The 19,207-nt window shown below is 40.4% G+C and overlaps 3 protein-coding genes across 3 annotated transcripts in view; 2 read left to right on the forward strand and 1 right to left on the reverse strand.

Annotated features, from left to right (window-relative positions):
- Positions 1 to 253: 253 nt before the first annotated feature.
- Positions 254 to 5,153, forward strand: suv39h1a (SUV39H1 histone lysine methyltransferase a). The gene is made up of 6 exons (XM_088408008.1): positions 254 to 401; positions 1,568 to 1,713; positions 2,306 to 2,965; positions 3,226 to 3,372; positions 3,504 to 3,633; positions 4,007 to 5,153. Exons 1-6 carry the CDS (start codon positions 338 to 340, stop codon positions 4,138 to 4,140), a joined length of 1,281 nt encoding a protein of 426 aa, XP_088264134.1. The 5' UTR covers positions 254 to 337; the 3' UTR covers positions 4,141 to 5,153.
- lactbl1a (lactamase, beta-like 1a) lies at positions 3,886 to 12,834 on the reverse strand. Its single transcript, XM_088408007.1, has 9 exons — positions 12,732 to 12,834; positions 11,752 to 12,635; positions 11,187 to 11,413; positions 10,976 to 11,114; positions 10,721 to 10,824; positions 10,458 to 10,615; positions 8,289 to 8,503; positions 7,994 to 8,099; positions 3,886 to 7,923 (listed from the first exon to the last, which is right to left on the reverse strand). Exons 4-9 carry the CDS (start codon positions 11,079 to 11,081, stop codon positions 6,945 to 6,947), a joined length of 1,668 nt encoding a protein of 555 aa, XP_088264133.1. The 5' UTR covers positions 11,082 to 11,114; positions 11,187 to 11,413; positions 11,752 to 12,635; positions 12,732 to 12,834; the 3' UTR covers positions 3,886 to 6,944.
- A 448-nt stretch (positions 12,835 to 13,282) lies between these two features.
- The window catches only part of vps13d (vacuolar protein sorting 13 homolog D), a 41,000-nt gene continuing 35,075 nt past the window's right edge, over positions 13,283 to 19,207 (forward strand). Inside the window, exons 1-8 of the mRNA XM_088407079.1 lie at positions 13,283 to 13,776; positions 14,018 to 14,197; positions 14,380 to 14,457; positions 14,656 to 14,846; positions 16,542 to 16,622; positions 17,079 to 17,195; positions 17,426 to 17,530; positions 18,927 to 19,097. Of these exons, the coding sequence (XP_088263205.1) occupies positions 14,101 to 14,197; positions 14,380 to 14,457; positions 14,656 to 14,846; positions 16,542 to 16,622; positions 17,079 to 17,195; positions 17,426 to 17,530; positions 18,927 to 19,097 (840 nt within the window). The 5' untranslated portion in view covers positions 13,283 to 13,776; positions 14,018 to 14,100. The remainder of the gene's footprint in view (positions 13,777 to 14,017; positions 14,198 to 14,379; positions 14,458 to 14,655; positions 14,847 to 16,541; positions 16,623 to 17,078; positions 17,196 to 17,425; positions 17,531 to 18,926; positions 19,098 to 19,207) is intronic.

The raw sequence follows: 19,207 nt of genomic DNA on the forward strand, positions 1-19,207 counted from the left end.
TGGATCGGAGCTGTACTGAATTCTTGAAACTCGTCCTCCAATGACGCAAATATCCTTGTATAGCTATTTCAAGAAATTTTGCGCAATTGGCATTGTTGTTGATATGGATACAAATCCGATTCATTACATTTTTTGTCTTGTTGAGTTAATGACACAAGACAGTATTTTTGCTGAGTTTCAATTACCCGCCCCCACTCCCACCCCCACCCCAATAGAAGAAGCAGCGAAAGCTTGGTCAGAAGAAAGGACGGGTGTCAGAGGATAAGGCATCATATGGACCAATGAAACGGCTGCTAGAAAGCGCTCAACCAATGAGCAGTCGAGACAGCGGCCTCTGATGGAGCTCCTTCGACAATGTATTTTTGGCGGCTGCGTGGAAAACATGGCGGAAATTTCGAAAGGTAAGATGGAAACTCAGTGTTTAAATTTCAAGACGACGATAACTTGCAGGGTTGTGTTTTAACAATGGTTTATTGGTTTCATTGTTGTATTTACAGCAAAATTAAATCCCCGCAAGATTCACGCACGGCTATGTTTTAATGTCCCGGCGGTGGACGAAAAGATAAATAGCCTATACCCGCCCAAGATCACTGTAGTTAAACGCTGCAGTCCCCCTTTGCGGCAACTATGTTCAAATATTCAACGTAATTGAATTATACGCTTCTTGAACATGAACTTAATGTCATTCTGTTCTCGGTTTGTCACCTGTGTTAGGTTGCTTAAATTTTCGGGTCAAACTGAAATTCGCGCCACGCCATGCATCGTTCAGTGTTCAAAGTTAAACCAAGTGGACGCGTTTTTAATTGTACTCAACTCATTTGGCAGAGTCCGTTGATTCTGAATGATAATAAGATACTCAAGCAAATTCAATTTCTGAGCGAAAATGCCAGTGCTTTCTCGTTGAAAAGGGTTGCCACAAGTCGTCATTTATGTTGACACCTAGCAAAAGATAGTTTATGAATATGGTGTTTAAAATCAAATACACCTTTTGTCTGCGCCTTAATTGTGATGGTAATTTTTTAAGAGATTAAGATTACACAGAATACATGGTTACATTGACATTAACATTCTGTCACATATCAGTGCTACATTTGGCTTTGAGTCAAAACTGAGGCTGAATGTCGCACTGCATGTACACTTGCTAATGTTAAAGGCAATGAGTAAAGTGCAGACCTTACCGAAAATGCAAATACATGATGGCAGCTTTGCCACTAAACTTACTTGTCAGTGAATGAGTGAATGGGAAATTTGATTGCTTTCTCTAAATCAATTATTCTTTCTGCTCATTATCTTACCAATTTTTATTGTCATACAGCAGAGTAGTCATCCCTGCTTTACTTAATGTCCAAATCTACACTTTAGTACCCAAAACCAAAAAAGTGTTTTTTATTGTTGAAAAATACAAGTACAAAAAAACCCCCTGCACATTCTATACTACATTTAGGTACAGTATTTTTCTAAAAGGCAGTTTGGCATCAGGTAACGCTAACCCATGATGTTAAAGTGAGCAAGCAATAAAGCCAAGTAAGAATGGGTTAAGTAATTAATCTGCCCCCCCCCCCCCAAGATTGCAGTGTGCCCAGCAAGATGTCATGGGATGGCCTAGAATCCTTGTGTCGCTTAAAAGGGCTTCACTGTAAAGAGTTGGGGATCACCAAAGCCAACGTCAACCAGTATGAGGTGGAGTTCCTCTGTGACTACAAAAAAACTAAGGTAAGGTATCTTTTTAACCATAATTTATCCTGAACTTTACAAGTCGTGATTATTTAAATAATATTTGACTCAGCTTGAGAATGTCACATGACCAAATTTAGAAAGTGTGTGTGTTTTTTTTTTTTGGGTCCCTAGGCACTGTAATATCATTTGTCTTTGACAGCCAATGGCAAAATGCGACCTGAAATGAGTAAAAACTGAGGGATTTTGCTGCTTAATTTTTATTCCACAAAAACAATATTAGAAAGGTGGTATTTTACGCTTGTGCAATATTTCGACTGTTTTTGGGTCATTTTCTTCCACGTCATTCTAGCCAAGGGGTGGCACGCGCCTGGTAGTGTCACAACTAAGTGGTCGCGCCATGTTGAATGTTGACATGTCACAATCGGAGTGAAATTTCAGCTCCTGGTGTCTCAATGCTTCCCATTTGATGTGAAATGCCTTTGATGTAATTATCAAAGGTTTGGATAAAATACGACACAAGGGTTAAACTGGGGGGCATTGTACATATTGTAAAAACATGTTTTGACTTGACTTCACTTCTAACATTTTGGAGTTTGAGTTCTAAAATGACTTTGGATGTTGGTTCCAGGAAGAGGAATTTTACCTGGTGAAATGGAGGGGCTTTCCAGAGTCCGTCAACAGCTGGGAGCCAAAGCGGCACCTTAAATGCCCCAAATTGATGAAAGAATTCCATCAGGACTTGGACCAGGAGCTTAGGCGCCAAAAAAGACGTTCCACCCCTAAAAGGTTGGATAAGGACATTTCAACATTCATAGTTCAGAAAGCTAAACTCCGTCAGAGATTGAAGAGCTGGGAGACTCAGTTGAACTTAACATGCAACCATCCCGGCCGCATCTTTGTCATGAATGACGTTGATCTTGAGGGTCCACCAAAGAACTTCACTTACATCAACTACTACAAAGCAGGCCCAGGCATCGTGTTTGATGAGATGGCTGTTGGCTGTGAGTGCAAGAACTGTTTTGAGGAGCCGGTGAACGGATGTTGTCCCGGCGCATCATTGCATCGGGTTGCCTACAACGAACATGGCCAGGTCAGAATCAGGCCAGGACAACCCATATATGAATGTAATTCTCAGTGCCTCTGTAGTGCAGACTGCCCCAACAGAGTGGTCCAAAAAGGCATTCAGTTTGACCTGGCTATTTTCAAGACGGACAACGGCAGGGGATGGGGAGTCCGCACGCTGCAGCATATAAAGAAGAACACATTTGTCATGGAGTATGTGGGAGAGGTAAGCAGAAGTCTGGCTGTGTGTGTACTAAACTTTAAAATAAAAGCCATATTTTAGTAGGCAACAAGCTTTTTCAAAATATAACAACAATGGCAGAGCTAGGGATGGTGGCATATTGAGCCCCGAGCCTGAAGAAGTGGAGACTGTGAACTTGTGAAGCGTACACCAGTCTCAACTAATGACGTTATACGGTTGTTGAACTTCCTCTAAAACTCCACTTACCAGAGCAACGTCTTCTTTTCACGTGTCGCTTCTGTCAGATCATCACAACAGATGAGGCAGAGAAACGAGGACACATATATGACCGCGAAGGCTCGACGTACCTATTTGACCTGGACTATGTGGAAGATGTATACACAGTGGATGCTGCTCACCATGGCAATGTCTCTCACTTTGTCAACCACAGTGTGGGTATATTTCAATTATCGCTTTCTCCCTGTAGAATTGGAATAAAATGTATGTACATGAATGTACAGTATTTTGACAGCAGGCTCGATATGACTTGCGTCACAATTACACAGTCTTGTTGTTTTTGTAGTGTACCCCAAACCTTCAAGTATTCAATGTGTTTATTGACAACATTGATGAGAGGCTCCCAAGAATTGCTTTATTTTCAACAAGGTCCATCCGGGCAGGAGAGGAGCTGACCTTTGACTACAAAATGCAAAGTGAGTGCACTTTGTCCAGCAACTTTGTCCAGCGTTTGGCCTACCATCTGAGTTTTAACTGAAGACTAATTGCCTGATTGCTAGACTAGATATTGAGTAATATTTGAGGAGAGCTACCCGAGTTAGTTCAGCCTTTCCTCCTCATCACCCTCCTATTGTGAAATTTTACTGTAGTGTGCAGTGCAAAGTGAAGTCTGTTTCCGTTTCATTGTCCTAAGCAGTCAGCAGACAGCCACAAAAGCTCTAGGTCTATCGCCTTGCACAGATGTTTTATTATTGATAAACTCGCATTCATTTAAATGGGTTTCAGAATTTTTCTTATAGAAGGAAGACATGACAGAAGAAAATCCTGATTTACTCAATTTTCTTCCAGTTGATCCAATTGATACGGAAAGCTCCAAGATGGATTCCAGTTTCACCTTAGCAGGTGTCCCCAGTTCTCCAAAGAAGAGGGTTCGAGTGGAGTGCCGGTGTGGATCAGACTCATGCAGAAAGTACCTGTTCTAGTGAGGGACTTGTGTGGCTAGGAAGCACATTGCTGTCTGTACAAAATTGTGTTCATTGTATATACATACAAAACTTGTATTTTTATTGAAAGCTCTCCACACTGCTGACATTTGAACAAGAATTTGGCATACATTGGATAGATTTGAACTCAATTGTTTGTTTGTTTTTTAAAAGAACTTTTTAAAATGTTTTGAATCCGATGCCTGTTTTTCATCGATGATTTTCGGATAGTCAAGCATCAATCTGTGCCGAATTACCTATACCCAAATTTCATTGTTCACATGTGTTAATTTGTCTCTGCACCTGTGCATGAAATCCCCGTATGTCAGATTTGAACCAATGGTTTTCATGAACTCCTTCTAAATGTAATGTGCCCGCTCATCTTTTCTTCCTCTTATGCCCTACCACAGCCAGTGTTTGTGTACATTCAGTATTCTGTCAGAGCCATGAAAAATATTTGATCCAACTTCACTTGTTCAGTTCATGCTCTTGTGAAATACACTATTTTTGATTGCTTTTTATTACGTGTAGTTATTGCATTGGCTACAATTCAGGGGTGTCTAAACTCTGTTCTCGATGGCCGGTATCCCGCATGTTATACAGCTTTCTTGCCCCTTCGGCTCATCGGCAAGCTCAGCAGAAGCCGATAGCAATCCTGATCATTTGAATGAACTGTCAGGAAAAGAAACCTGGAAAACATGCTCGATACCAGCCCTTGACGACCGGATTAGGACACCCCTAGTCTATATCAATCCATGTATTATCTTAAACTCTTTATCCTCACAAGACCGCTGTCGTGTTGGAGCCTATCCGAGCTGTCTTCGGGTAGTAGTCGAGGCACAACCTGAACTGGTTGCCAGCCAACCGCAGGCAAGACAACCAACCGGTCACACTAACAAACACACCTAAGGGCAGTTTAGAGCAGGGGTGTCAAACTAAATTTTATCATGGGCCACATTGTATTTATAGTTTATGTCAGAGGGCTGTTGCGATTGTGAAGTTAAATAAAGTTTGATCATCACACGTGTTGAAATCTGATGGTCCTAAAGACTGTTCAAAAGGGGTATTGGTAACAACAACAAAAAATCTGTAAAAGTTGAGGACACCTTGCAAATTTAGTATTTAAGACAGAAACTTAAAGTCATAATTAGCATTTCACAAGCCATATATAACAATGGTTGGGCTCTCGGGCCCTAAGTTTAACATCTGTGATTTAGCGTGTCCAATATTCCAACCATGCATGTTTTTCGAATGTGGGTGGAAATTGGAGTGCCTGCAGAAAACTCACATGGGCATGAGGACAACATGCAAACTCCACACAGGAATGGCAGAGCCGGAAGCAAACCCACAGGCACCACATGAGAGGCAAACATGCTAACCAGTCTGCCGCTGCAGCACCCGCATTGTATACAGTACACTACATTCAGTGGATCCCACAAGTTCAGACATTTTTTTGGAGGGTCAAGGGCTCAGGTAGGTTTGACCCTGGGTGATAAATTTATTTTGGCTCTGGGGCAGCCTGGAGGAAAATCTATCCTCAATCAGGCCAGACGGGTAAAATCATGCGATACTGTATATCTAAAAAAATGTGTTAATTCTATGTAACTTTTTGGTCTGCACACTAGCCTGGACCCAACAAGCAGGGGTCAACTTTAAGTTGCATGGAATTAATAGAAATTCTCTATGGTGTCCGTCCCCGTCCCCCCCTCAAAAAATAACATTTTATAGAGGGAGGAAAATGCCCCAATCGAAATTTTTGTACAGCTTTGTATAGCCTACTGCTTGGACTTGGAACAGAATAACATGGCGCCATAGTGTCTCACTCTGCACACTGGGTCTCAACCATTTAATGATATAAGTTTAAAAAAAAAAAAAACTCAAAGTCAACATGTCAAATACCTTGAAGCTATGTGCTGTAAATAAAATAAATTTAAAATGAATATACTGTATAAGACTGATTGTTTAGAATACAATCGGGACCAAAGGTGAATGACCCTGGCGACCCTTGCCTATTGGAAATCTCGTCTGGGTGATTTTTCCTGTGCTATAATGAAACTAATGTTAAAACGATTGTTCCAATTTGTCAGAAAAGCGATGAGCAAGCTGTTTGGTGGAGCGAGGTAAAGTTGGTTCGTTATTCGATATTCGCTTGACATTCGGTTTTATCTGTGCTTTTAATCGTCAGTTCCTGCTGACAGACAGCAGCTTGAGACGACGCGCTTGTTGACCGCTTTTACTTGCAGTGCTGTTCTTCGCATTGCTTACAAAAGTTACGTTTTTTGCGTATTGTAACAATTGTTGTTAGGCACTAAGAAGGCCGCAGATGAGGACGGAGTCTGTGGTTATCGAGCACATGTTAAGTGTCATCTGACCGCAGATTGGAAAAACCTACATACTTGTTAACTGATTTTTCTGTTTTTCTTTCAATAAAAGAAGTAATCAGACAGAACCATGACTGAGTGAATCCTTTAACACGAAAGGGCGTTACAGTATTATAGACAGGGTGGGTTGGTGCAGTTCCCCCCCCAATGCTTTTTGGAATCATCTTGTAGGCCGGATCCGGCCAGCCAGTAGGTTTGACACCCCTGATTTATTGGCACAATCGTTAAGTCATCATTAAAACAAATCAGACGGTGTAATCCCTACATTATGTCAACCGTATGTTCGACACCCCTGGGTTAGGCAATCTGTTGTGATGGTTAGGATTAGTGTGTGTGTTTTTTTTTTGTTTTTTTTTTTGAGCAAGTTGGCTCGTAATAACCAAAGTATGAAATGTTTTTGTGAAATTTCAATACATTCACTGTTCATGTGGTAAAGTATGGTTTGCTGGCTATCCTCATTACTCCGTACGTATTGAGTCCTGGGGAATCAAAACCTGGCGAAACACCTTTTTTGTTGAATTGGTAAAAGTTGAAGAGCTGTCTGTCTTGAGTCTCCACAGAGACGGAGGCACTGTTGACCTTTAACTTACAAGGGTACGGACCCTTGAACATCACTCTGAACACCCTTTCCTGAAGGTACTGAAGGTGGATGGTTTGGTAATTGTTTGGAACATTGCCATCCAACTGTGGTCCAAACTGTTGCATGAACAGAGCCCCATCTGACCCAACTTTAATCTCATAGAAAGTCATATTCTTATAAGTGAACACGCCTATATATGGAGCTGGGTCAGGCGGCGGTCTGGGTGTCATTTCAGCATCCCTGAAAGCGCCTTCTAGTGCAGGGATGAGGTGGCCGTATACCTGGCCCACTAAGTCCTGGCCTGGAGGTCGTATCCCAGCCATCAAGACCACCAGTCCTAATTTAAGACCTGGCACCAGTGACAGAGAGGCTGCAAAGCCATCCAAGTCACCGTCCTTTCTTACTACGTCGTACCCCAGTTGTTGGTTGATCTCCCATGGTGTGCCAGTGTAGCTGGCGAAGTAGCTACTCTGGCACTGAAAAAGTGGGGTCAGCATAGTGTTTAGGGTGTCTTTTTGAAGGAGTGTCTTGCTGTATGATCCCAGGAGAGTCATCATAAGTTTCGCCATGTCAGCTGTTGTAGAGTACATCTGACCCGCAGGTCGATACCAGCCCAAGTCGTAGAGTGGAGCTGGCCGGCCGTTGTTGTAGACCCCCACCGCCATCTGTCTCTGAATCATAGCAGTCATGTCGAAACCGGTGTTCTTCATGCCGAGCCGATGCAAAACATTATGGGATACCCACTTTTCGAAGTCCATTCCAGTCACTCTCTCAGCCAGGACATTGGCCATTAAGGAAAAGGCAACATTGCTATAGTGGCATCTGTAGGTAAAGACATTACTGTAAGAGCTCATGTAACATTAATTTAATTTTAACATTAATACAATTTTACTTTGTTCCTGGATCAGCAACGAGCACATCATCTTGTAACTCACGAAGGGCTGCTCGTGTGTCTCCGTTCCATAGGAGATTAGTTGACCTTAATCTTCGAGGTAATCCTGTAAAACGATATATAACATTACTAGAAGAACTAAATCTGTTATTCATTACGCAAAATAATCATTCACCATATTGCCCTTATGCCATTAACTATGAATTAGCAATATGGCATCTTAAAAGCTATTAAAAAAGCATACCATTGTTACAAGACATATCTGGTAAGTAAAGAAAATGTTTTTTTCTCTTACCAGAGAGGTGGCTGGCCATTCTACGTAATGTAACGGTAGCTCTGTTGAAGGACCTGACAGAAGTAGAAGCGAGTTCTTGCTCCCCACCCAGTGGATTCTTGATGGTGAAATTGTCTATGTACTTCTCCACTGAATCATCTAGTGAGTCCACGAGGCCATCCTCCCATAGCTTATATAACATCAGAGTGGGAAAAATCTTGGAAAGGCTTGCGATTCTGCAGATGTAACAATTCAAATGAATAGATCATGTGATACGATCATAAATACCATTGTTTTTTTTGTTTTTTTTAACTGCATCTGCAATTCCATCCTACCATCCCTTCATTGTCATCATGGATGGGCGGAACTACAGTATTCTTGTGATGGAGTAAATGTACATAGTGGTATATTTTACACAAGATCTGCAGAGGTAAGAGTATTTTTAAAATGAGCATGCTAAAACCTGAACATACCAAACAGATTTGTGCAACTTTGGAATTCAGGTAATGTTCAGTCCTGCACCAGCACTATTTCAGGACTTTTTTCCACATTTAGTAGGGCCTACATGTCCTAATTTGTCTAATAGTATACATACTACTCGACGTTGTTTAGAAAATTTGCAAATGGCTTGAAGAAAAGACCATTATATGATGGTGAGTGTAAGATAAACTGGCTGATTTAATAGTGCAACAGCTTTGCTTTATGTATTCTAATTGTTACTTTTCCGGCTGATTCATCAGTGCAACAGCTTAGCTTTATGCACTCTAACTGTTACATTTTCAGACACCACAGTGCCTCCTTATCTCATGTGTGTGTGTGTGTGTGTGTGTGTGTGTGTGTGTGTGTTAAAAACAATGTCAAGGTCAAGGCCTGAATCGCAAGTTCTCTGCAAGTTCTGCCACGGTGCACAATACTCATGTTGTGTGACGGTTGGAATGTGAGACCCCCACACCTCAGTAACAGTTTTTAATAAAAAGACTGCAGTCCGAAAGCTCAGAGAGAGAGAGAGACTTTGCAACAAGGCTGACATGGTCACGCTCTCCTTCGAGCTCTCCCCACTGCAGTGGTAAAACTTAATCTCTGACTCCTGTGTTGTTATTTACACCTCTCCTTGGGTCATTTGTGGGGTATCGAGCCCACTTCAAACCCAACAGTGAGAGTCTGGATAAAGTTGTAAAAAGTGGGGGTTGTGCTCTCATATCAGTTGCTGTTGTCATATACTGTATTTGTCACTAGTTTGCCATTTTTTGTTACACAGCACCTTTTTCATAGAGGGTCTTGTTTTTATTGTTTTGTTGTTTGTTCCTTGATGCATCACTGGTCACAAATGGTCTTCCTAGTTTCTAGTTTACTTTCCGAGTCGTGGTTACATTCGATTTTTGTGTATAAGCACTTTTTGCTTTTCCACTTCTGCGGTCAGCCTGTTTGTCTGTCCAAACGCTCCTCTGCACATGAGAGGTGGACCGAATAAAGATTGATATGCTGAAACCAAGTTGATTACCCTGTGACATCAGGGATACTATTTTAGTACAGTTCAACAGTGTTTTGTCCCTTGAATTGGTGCACATAATAGTAATTTGACGGAGAATGAAACATGTTTAAGAAAGATAGCTCGGCATTTTGCTGAAAGTAGAGTGCATTACTGAACAACGTTTTGGCGACATCTATGCCTCCGTCCTCTTTCCACGCTGCCAGTTTGATCCTGTTTGTATGACTATTTTACGACAAGCAGCGCCTTAAATAGCCACAGGTGTTGAACTCAAGCCCCGGGGGCCCGCCACATAATTTTATGTGGCCCGTGAAAAGTTAATTCTGGCTTCAAGATTGCAGCTAAAATACCAAATTTATCTTCAACTTTCACACATTTTTTTGTTACCAATTCCCCCTTTTGAACAGTTTTTAGCGGCCTTTGATTTCAAAATGTGTAAACGTGTGTCGTGTGAATTTTATTGACTTCACAGTCACAATGGCCCTCCGACAGAAACTATAACTACAATGTGGCCCACGATAAAAATGACTTTGACACCCCAGGCCTAAGCTAATGAGGCTTACCACTGTTTTCATCCACTACCATCTTATTTTTGTACTCTGTCCCAGGCAGTACATTTTACTGCTCCATTGTGCGTACCAAACAGGCAACGGCAGCAGACAGATGGATGGACATGTAGATATCTACGTATGTGAGCTTACCTGTATATTGTGTTCTCATTGGGTGCAGGTGATGTTGGGTCACTGATGTTCTTTTGTCCAAAATTACCAATCCAAAGAACTGAGTCATTTAAAACCAAGATGGCAGATATAGCTGGAAGCTTGTTCTTGTCAACATTAGTTCTCAGGAGTATATCAACCTAATGGGGAAAGCAAAATAGATATTATGTCCACAATGATAAAGACAGAAGAGATGGTTGGAAAAGCAAAATTGTAATTGTGTCGAAATTGATGAAATAAGAAACCTTTTCTAAAGACACTCTTAGTGATGTAATGGGATGTTTGAGGGGCACAGGCTCGGGATACCGTGGACACATCTCTTCTGCTACTGATTCCTTTTCAACCATATCTGGGTAAACATGACACATGTCATTTTTAGTTTGTCATTTTCTACAGACGCTGAACTTGGCACATGTGTGATCTGAAAACATCAAAAATCTTTGACTTTGACAATGGCAACTTTCAACTACATAATGTGTTATGAAGTCCATACACTTTACCTGGCTTCAACTTTGGTATCTTGTATTGCCATATGAAGCAGACAGTCATAACCACAGAGAGCAGGAAGAAGACAACCATGCCCAACATGCTCCATTGTACTTTCATCTTGGTTATTAAAGCGGCAAACTATAGGACAATCTGGGGGTGGACATTCAATGCTCGTTTAAAAAACAAAACGTAATTACTCTTGGTAGAAAAGATAATGCTTACCATAAGAGGAGAAAACAGGCTTCACTTGTAATCATCTTAGTATTTTTGCACAATATTTTTCACAGCAAAGAAATCCCATTATTGTTTCCGTAGTACCTTTTTACAAAACCTCTACCTCCATGTGCTTAATCTTGATGGTGATCCCTTAAGTCATTGCAACTCTACAGTGACATCATAATCTGCAAGGAAGCCACCACACAGGCAAATCCGCTAATTTCTCTGGACTCCTAGGTAAGGACAAGTTAGTGCACTACAGTATGTGGTCAGTTGTAAATTCAGAAAATATACTTTAGCATTCGTCAAAATAATGCACATCAGAGTTGATCCTGTATAAGTGATCAATAGCAAAAGCAACTGATTGTTTATGAGCTGAATCTCAAAGAAATACTTTAGATCCCGGCTGGTGCTAGCCTTTCGGACATGCCCCTGTGCTGACATATTGTAGAATAATACAGTAACTAGAAATGCACACTGTAAATAACTTATGTCTACCAAGTTTGAACACTTATCACCAAAGTTCTCAAGTTCTAGGTTCAAATGGGCAATTACTTATTTACTTACATACCTCAAAAACAGATTTACGTGGTTCCCATTTGAAATTTCTAAAGGCTCTGGATGTTGTAGGGCTCTTCTAATTTACACGTCTCTACAACAGCGCATGGAAAAAGGGGACAGTGCCCTGGATTGGCAGATGGGGGGAGGGGGGAGGGGGGGGCTTTGTACAATCCTTAGCTTCTCCAGTAAGGTCTATTTGGGGGTGCTGAAGAGGTGTACGTCCGGAAGTTGAACCTTAGATTCAGGAGGAGCAATGTGGTTTTCTTCCCGGCCGTGGTACATATCCTATATCCTCGGTAGGATCCTTGAAGTTGCATGGGAGTTAGCCCAATCAGTCTATATATGTTTTGTGTACTTGGAGAAGGTGTTCAACTGTGTCCCTCGGAGAGCTCTGTTGGGGGTGCTTTGGAAGTATGGGGTACTGGATGACCTGATATGGGCTGTTCGGTCCCTGTACAACCGATGGCAGCATTTGATCCACATTTCTGGCAGTAATTCAAATTTGTGTCCAGTTAGGGTTGGATTCTGCTGAGGCTGGCCTATGTCACTGATTCTATTCATCACTTTTTTGGGGTCTTGTTCACGATTGAGAGTAGGATGAAAACGGGAGATCGACAGGCGGATTGGTGCAGCGTCTGCTATAATGCGGACTTTGTAGTGGTCTCTCATAGTAAATAAAGAGCTGAGCCGAAAGGGGAAGCTTTCGATTGACCTGTTGAGCTACGTCCCTATCCTCACCTATGGTCACGAGCTGTGGATCGTGACTGAAAATATGACATCCCGGACAGATGCGGCCGAAATGAGTTTCCTCCGCAGGGGTCCAGGCTTTCTCTTAGAGAAAGGGTGAGAAGCTCAGTCATCAATTCTGGGCTTCCCCTGCTCAAGCTGCTGCCCCTGCAACCCGAATACAGCGGTAGAAAATGGATGGATGGATTCTAAATTCAAAAATATTCTACACAATGTAAAAAAAAAAAAAAAAAAAGGACTTACCAAAAATTCTAGTCTCATCTAGTGTCCCCCGTTCCCATTCTCAGTGACACGTTCAACAATACAAAATCAAGTAATTTCCTTTACAATTTAATTTTAAATGTGTAATTCACTTACTTGTGTGAAGGCACTGAAAAATATTTTTTTTCTCATACCAATGAGAAATAAAACAATAATTGAACAATTGCATCAAGTGCAATAAGTTTGTCTAGAAATATGTGTCAATGTTTACATTTTCGAATGATTACTTTTACACATTCCAAGAAAATCACAGTCCTGTCACAGGGAGCGACTTGGGAACAGGACCTGGTGATGTTAAATATTAGACTAAATTAATAATTACACATATATAACTTTTATCCATAATCGGATTCGCTCTGAAGCGCTTGCAACCAATTTGGGTTGTTGTTTTCTTGTCAGTCACATTCCATCATAGAAGAAGACGACGCCACCGAAGAAGGTTTGTTTTCATCACGTGACAGGAAGTCCAAGTTGGAAGTCCAATAGTTATTAGATCGTGCGACACAAATCTCAAATGATCTGATCGGTGTTTTTTGGGGGGGGGTAAAGAATACTTTTGTTTGCCATGAAAATGTGTCAGTCTTACAACACTTTGAGTTTTATTTTGCTTCCTCAATGGAATTTGATATGATAGTTGACAATTTCCTCAAGCTAGTTTTAGCTTGGTGGTTAGCTTAGGCGTGTGGACTACAACCTTGCCCTTTCAGCCACCTTGGCTTTGAAGTTTGCTATTTATGTACGTTTTGGTTTGTCTGGTTTTCATTTTAGACTCTCTTGCTTTAACATCTGCTCGCCTTCACGACGTGTTACTTTTAAAACTCCAACTAAGTCGTCTTTCACTGTGTGCGAGGGAGTAAACTCACTTGACAGCGGCAGTCATCATGGGCTCAACGAAGGAGTGATTGATGGAACGCTACAAATGTCCTTAGCGGTGAGTTAGTAACACAGTTTTAGTTTTGATTAACCTTATCATCATCATGGGCTCAACGAAGGAGTGATTGATGGAACGCTACAAATGTCCTTAGCGGTGAGTTAGTAACGCAGTTTTAGTTTTGATTAACTTTAATGTTAGCGATGAACTCTTGAAGCAGAACAGGTTTGGCTTGACAGCGAACTTCATTTTCAACGTGTTTCTTTATCAAGCACTACACATTAGTGTTTTGTTTGGCCGCTGTAGTTTTAGGGGTTTGTCATTAAAGTAATTAAAATGAAATGGAAATGATCATAATCAGCAGTGATAACTGTATTCCTTTTTTTCTGTTTGACAGGCATCTTTCACCTTACACCTGAGATCTGTCCTCTTGTCTATATCCACGTTTTGGAGGCGTAGCGGTATTTCCGAACCAACAGGATGTTGGAAGGCCTTGTCGCTTGGGTGCTTAACACATATTTGGGAAAATATGTCAGCAATTTGAACACAGATCAGCTCTCTATAGCACTGCTCAAAGGTAAGAAAAACTGTATGTACTGTACCTACTAAACACAAATGTTATTTGGAAACGTTATATTTGTCTTACATTGACAAAACTTTCTTTGACAATTTAAACAAGCAGTTTGACACCTTTTATTTTTATTCTTTTATGCAGCAATGTTGAGACAAATGTGTTAGTTCCTTATTTCTGCTTTTCAGGTGCAGTTGAATTGGAGAACCTACCTCTGCGGAAAGATGCCCTTAAAGAGTTTGACTTGCCCTTTGAGGTTAAAACAGGTGAGGCTGTGGTTTATAGTGTTTTCCTTGGGAGTTACTTAGCCATGAGCTGCTTCTGTAACAGTTTACTACAGTATATATTTGTGTGTCAATAAAATTGCATCAACTATTCATCTCTGATTTGTATTGTTTCACCATCAGTAAAATGTTGGGATGTAATTTCTACTCTTTTTTTTTTTTTGTGGCCCTTTACTTTAGGCTTCATTGGAAAGATTACACTGCAGATCCCATTCTACCGGCCTCACAGTGACCCTTGGGTCATCTCCATGTCCCAGCTCAACCTCATCATTGGTCCTGCTCATTTGCCGGAGTATGATGACATTAAGGAAAAAGAGGAGCAAAGGGAGCGTAAGAAATATCTCCTCAAGACGCTTGAAGAAAAATTCAAAGTAGGTTGATTTATTTTTCTCCCCCCAAAGGTTTGTTCTTTTGGATATTTTATGTGCAAACTGCTAAAGAGAATTATTTAAATTTTGTTCAATATATCACTGGTCTTGTGCAAAGACTCTTTGTGAAATCAGGACTTTCAAGACCCCCCCCCCCCCAAAAAAAAAAAAAAAAGTTAAACCCTTTGCAATGCATCGTGAAAAGGAGCAAGCCAATTTTAACGCTTTGGGTCAATTAATAATTTGTCCACGTGTGGACTGACCAATAGCATAGATTTAAAATAAGAATAAATCTACCAAAATGTCACTTAAGGTGTTTTGGCCTGATGCCATTGATATATACAGTGGCTGAAGTAAGTTTTGAACACGTCATCATTTTTGTGATTAAATATATTTACAGGGATGCTATTGACATGATTTTTTTTTGACCAGATGTAGCAAATTACCAAATGGATCGATTCAGGCAAAGTAAGCAAAACAAAATGAGCTCAAAAATTAATTTGTGTAGTAGTTTTAATGACACATGGAAAAAGTACTGAACACATGATGAAAGGGAGATGCCAAAAGGCATGGAAAGCCAAGACAACACCTAAAACTGATCTGTTATCATACTGCAGTCAAAGCCCTTGTTAACACAAATAAATATCAGCTGGTTCAGTATTAATTGATGGCCTACAAAAAGGTCTCATTGCCAAGGCATGAGTAAACACACATATTGTAATGGTCAGCAAAGAGCTGTCACAAGACCATTATAAACTTAATGTTAATAAGTTCTCCTAACAAGAGCTCTATTAAAAGCTCTAACAAGAGCCAAGGACCACATGTGACAAACTTCAAAAACACCTGGAATTAGCAGGTACATTTGTCACAAGGAAAATAGTGTGTAATGCACTCCACCGCCATGGCCCGTATACATGCTAACCACACAAGAACCGATTAGTAGACAAAAAAAAGCATGTCAAAGCTTGTTTGAAGTTTGCTGAACAGCATTTGTACAAGCCAGTTAAACAGTGGAGGAATACCGTCTGGTCAGATGAAAACAAAATTGAACTGTTCAAATGCAATAATGCACACCATGTTTGGAAGAGAGAAGGCGCTGCACATCATCCTTAAAACACTACAGCAGTAGTCAAGTTCGGCAGTGGGAACGTGATGCTTTGGGGCTGCACTTCAGCAAATGCGACTGGTTAATGTCATATTATAGAAGGAAAGTTGAATGGGCAAGGAACAGCAACATTTTTGACAAATAATTGCCGCCATTTACCGGAATGACGAAAATAAAATATTTCAGCAGGATAATGATCCAAAACATCTAACACTCTTAACTGATTCCAAAGAAGAAAAATGAAGCTGCTGCAATGACCCAGGCAATCACATTACTTGAATTCAATCCAAAACCTATGGAAAGTGCACAAGGTCCATAAAAGACTGCAACGGATCCTTCACGATTTAAAGACTGCTTGCTTGGAGGAATGTTCCAAAATCAGGCCAGAGCAGCTACACTCAAATTATTTCTGACTTTGTTCTGTTTCTTTACATGAATTGATTAATTTGGTTGTTCCCCTCATCTGGTGAAATTTCATGTAAATAGCACCCTCTGGAAATATTTTTAGTGATAAAATGATGATGCGTTCAATACTTATTTCAACCGCTGTACACACCTGTATGTACTATTTATTTTGCCTCTTCTTCCTTCAGAATGAGTGTGATCAAAAAGGAGAGTCTTACTGGTACTCTGTCACTGCATCAGTGGTTACAAGAATTGTGGAAAACATTGAGGTACACTAAACCAATGCATTATTCAAATATGATACTTCATAACAGTATTATTCATCATGTAAAATAAAGTGTATATGTTTTACCTATTGAAACAGTGATTCGAGAAAATTGGCAGCAGTATTTAATAACAAAACAACAAAAAGCTTTCATGAAGAAATTACAGTATTTGACTTTCACTACTACTTAACTACTTTTAATGATTGCTGTTCTCAGAATGTTCAGTGGTGCATCTACAGAAATTATATATAATGAGAGCTTCATTTTTTGATGGTGCTGCTCATGCTCTCGCTCCACAAGAGGTTTTGTGCAGAGTAATCTCTTGACCAGAAGAACGTTCTGTGTTTCTTCTCCATACTTAAGAATAGTTTTAATTTTTTTTTCACTGTGGTCACTAATTTGTTGTGAGACCTACCAAAGTTCTACAAATCTGACTTTTTTTTTCATTAATTTGTTTAGCTTAACATCCAAGATGTGCACCTGAGATTTGAAGATGACACCTGCAATCCGGAGAAGCCCTTCTCCTTTGGAGTGTGCGTCAACAATATTTCTGCTCAGAATCCCTCCAAAGATTCGGCATGTAGTGTTTGACTTTAAAGCTTGTTATTGATCATTCTCTATGAAGTGTCCTTCTGTTTTCCACTTGTTTTCATATTCCTTTTTGTATTTTTACATTCTCAGTGTAAGATCATTGTGATTGGTAATAAGATGCTCATGTTGTTCTGCATTTTCTATATGAGGATTTACTCATTTATTTTACAATTGGTTTAGATAATTCAGAATTGATGTATTTTCTTATTTTTTAGGCCTGGAAAATATTTCGACAGAAGCAACTAGAGATCGAAGACTTCAGAGTCTATTGGGATACAGAATGTGAAATGCTGGCAAAACTCCCGGTCAATCAAATTCAGGTCAGATTTAATCAGTGAAAACTTACAGTTTGAGTATCCTGCACTGATTTCATTTCAATCCACAAGCCTCATTATGTGAGGTGTTCATCTTGCAGTAGGTCATTTCAAATCTCTGGACTTTTGAGATGTATGTTTTTCTTTAGTCTTCTCAGTATTTACCCATGTAAGGGAAGAGCCAAAGTAGTTCTGAAATTTTCTTAATAATAAATGGTAAGTAAAGACAACAGAGCCAATATCTGTATCTGGTCAAACTAAAATGTTCCTTGGATCGCTTCTTTCCCCTTCAAAACATTGTAGTCACCAATTGTTTCATTTGTTTTATTGGTATAATACAGACATGTGCTAGAAAGAAAATCTACTCATCTTGCCTGTAGCAAAAATATTACTTAAGCAGACTGCACAAATACTGAGTTTATAGCTTTTACCGGTTAGTTTATCTATTTTTGTAGTGTTTTAGTGTCACTATCATTTGCAGGGAAGAATAGAATTTCCTCTCTTTAGCCATTTCGCTTAGCTCTTCCCGGAGGATCCCCAGGCCATCTGAGGGACATGGTTTCTCCTGTGTGTCCTGGGCGATCCCTAGGGCCTCCTACGGATAGGACAAAGTTTGATCTGCATTGCTGGCAGTAAGTCAAATTTGTATCCAAGAACGTCCTTTATCATCAATCGTGTTCTGGTTTATTTTATCCATCCATCGAAATTCTATAGGCGCTTGTCCTCACTTGGGTCGCCTGCTTGCTGGAGCCTATCCCAGCTGCCTACGGGCAGTCGGCAGGGGATACGCTTGCTAGGCAATTGCAGGTCACACAGGGACGAACAACCATTCGCACACCCAATCACACCTAAGGACATTTTAGGGTGTCCAATACACCTACCATTCTTGTTTTTGGAATGTGGGAGGAAGCCAGAGTGCCAGAAGAGAACTCACGAGGGCACAGGGGAAACATGCAAAATCCACACAAGGAGGCCGGTGCTGAAATTGAACTTGGGACTCTACCACATCCGCCTCAGAGTTTAACCCCTAAGCCACTGTGCTTCCTTTTTTTATGTTATAAATCTATACTATTGAACAATCTTCCATGACCTATGTTATTTTTATGAATTATTGACCAATCTTAAGTGTTAAAAATGGCTTACAAACTTTTTTTTTTTTTAAATGATGTTTTTGGAGACATGAGGATGTTCAGACGCTGATGGGATACAGTGTATTATAGTAATCAAAACCTACAATTCTAAGTGTCCTTATTGGCATGCAAAATATTTACTGTTTAATTTCAGTTGTGTTTAACTTTTTTCTCGCATTTAATCGATGTTCGTCTGTAAATGTTTAAACTTCTATTATTTCACTGTGTGGAAGACTTTTTTTCAGCTGATCTCTTGTTGTGTGACTGTGCAGGAAGCTATGACACAATGTATGAAGACGTGGGAACACCAATATATATTTGAACCAGTATGTGCCTCCGTATTGCTCAGAAGAAATGCCTCCAAGGAGCCACTAAGATTCCGGCACACGCCACGGATTCAAGGGCACGTTCAGCTAGAGACCATGTCCCTACGCTTGTCTCAGGTATATATTATTCCATTACCTTAACATACTGTATATGTCAAACTCCAATCCTCGAGGGCCGGTATCCTGCGTGTTTAAGATTCCTTCTCTCACACAACAGATTCAAATAA

The sequence above is a fragment of the Hippichthys cyanospilos genome, chromosome 2 (assembly GCF_059441005.1).
Source record: "Hippichthys cyanospilos isolate Australia breed blue-spotted pipefish chromosome 2, RoL_Hcya_1.0, whole genome shotgun sequence".
Taxonomy (NCBI): Eukaryota; Metazoa; Chordata; class Actinopteri; order Syngnathiformes; family Syngnathidae; genus Hippichthys; species Hippichthys cyanospilos.

Coding starts and splice junctions, on each gene's coding strand:
- suv39h1a (XM_088408008.1), top strand. CDS start 338: ATGGAGCTCCTTCGACAATGTATTTTTGGCGGCTGCGTGGAAAACATG. Junction 1,714..2,305: donor GTGACTACAAAAAAACTAAG/GTAAGGTATCTT, acceptor TGTTGGTTCCAG/GAAGAGGAATTTTACCTGGT. Junction 3,634..4,006: donor CTTTGACTACAAAATGCAAA/GTGAGTGCACTT, acceptor ATTTTCTTCCAG/TTGATCCAATTGATACGGAA.
- lactbl1a (XM_088408007.1), bottom strand. CDS start 11,081: ATGAAAGTACAATGGAGCATGTTGGGCATGGTTGTCTTCTTCCTGCTC. Junction 10,825..10,975: donor GATACCAAAGTTGAAGCCAG/GTAAAGTGTATG, acceptor ATGTTTACCCAG/ATATGGTTGAAAAGGAATCA. Junction 7,924..7,993: donor GTTGCTGATCCAGGAACAAA/GTAAAATTGTAT, acceptor CTTTACCTACAG/ATGCCACTATAGCAATGTTG.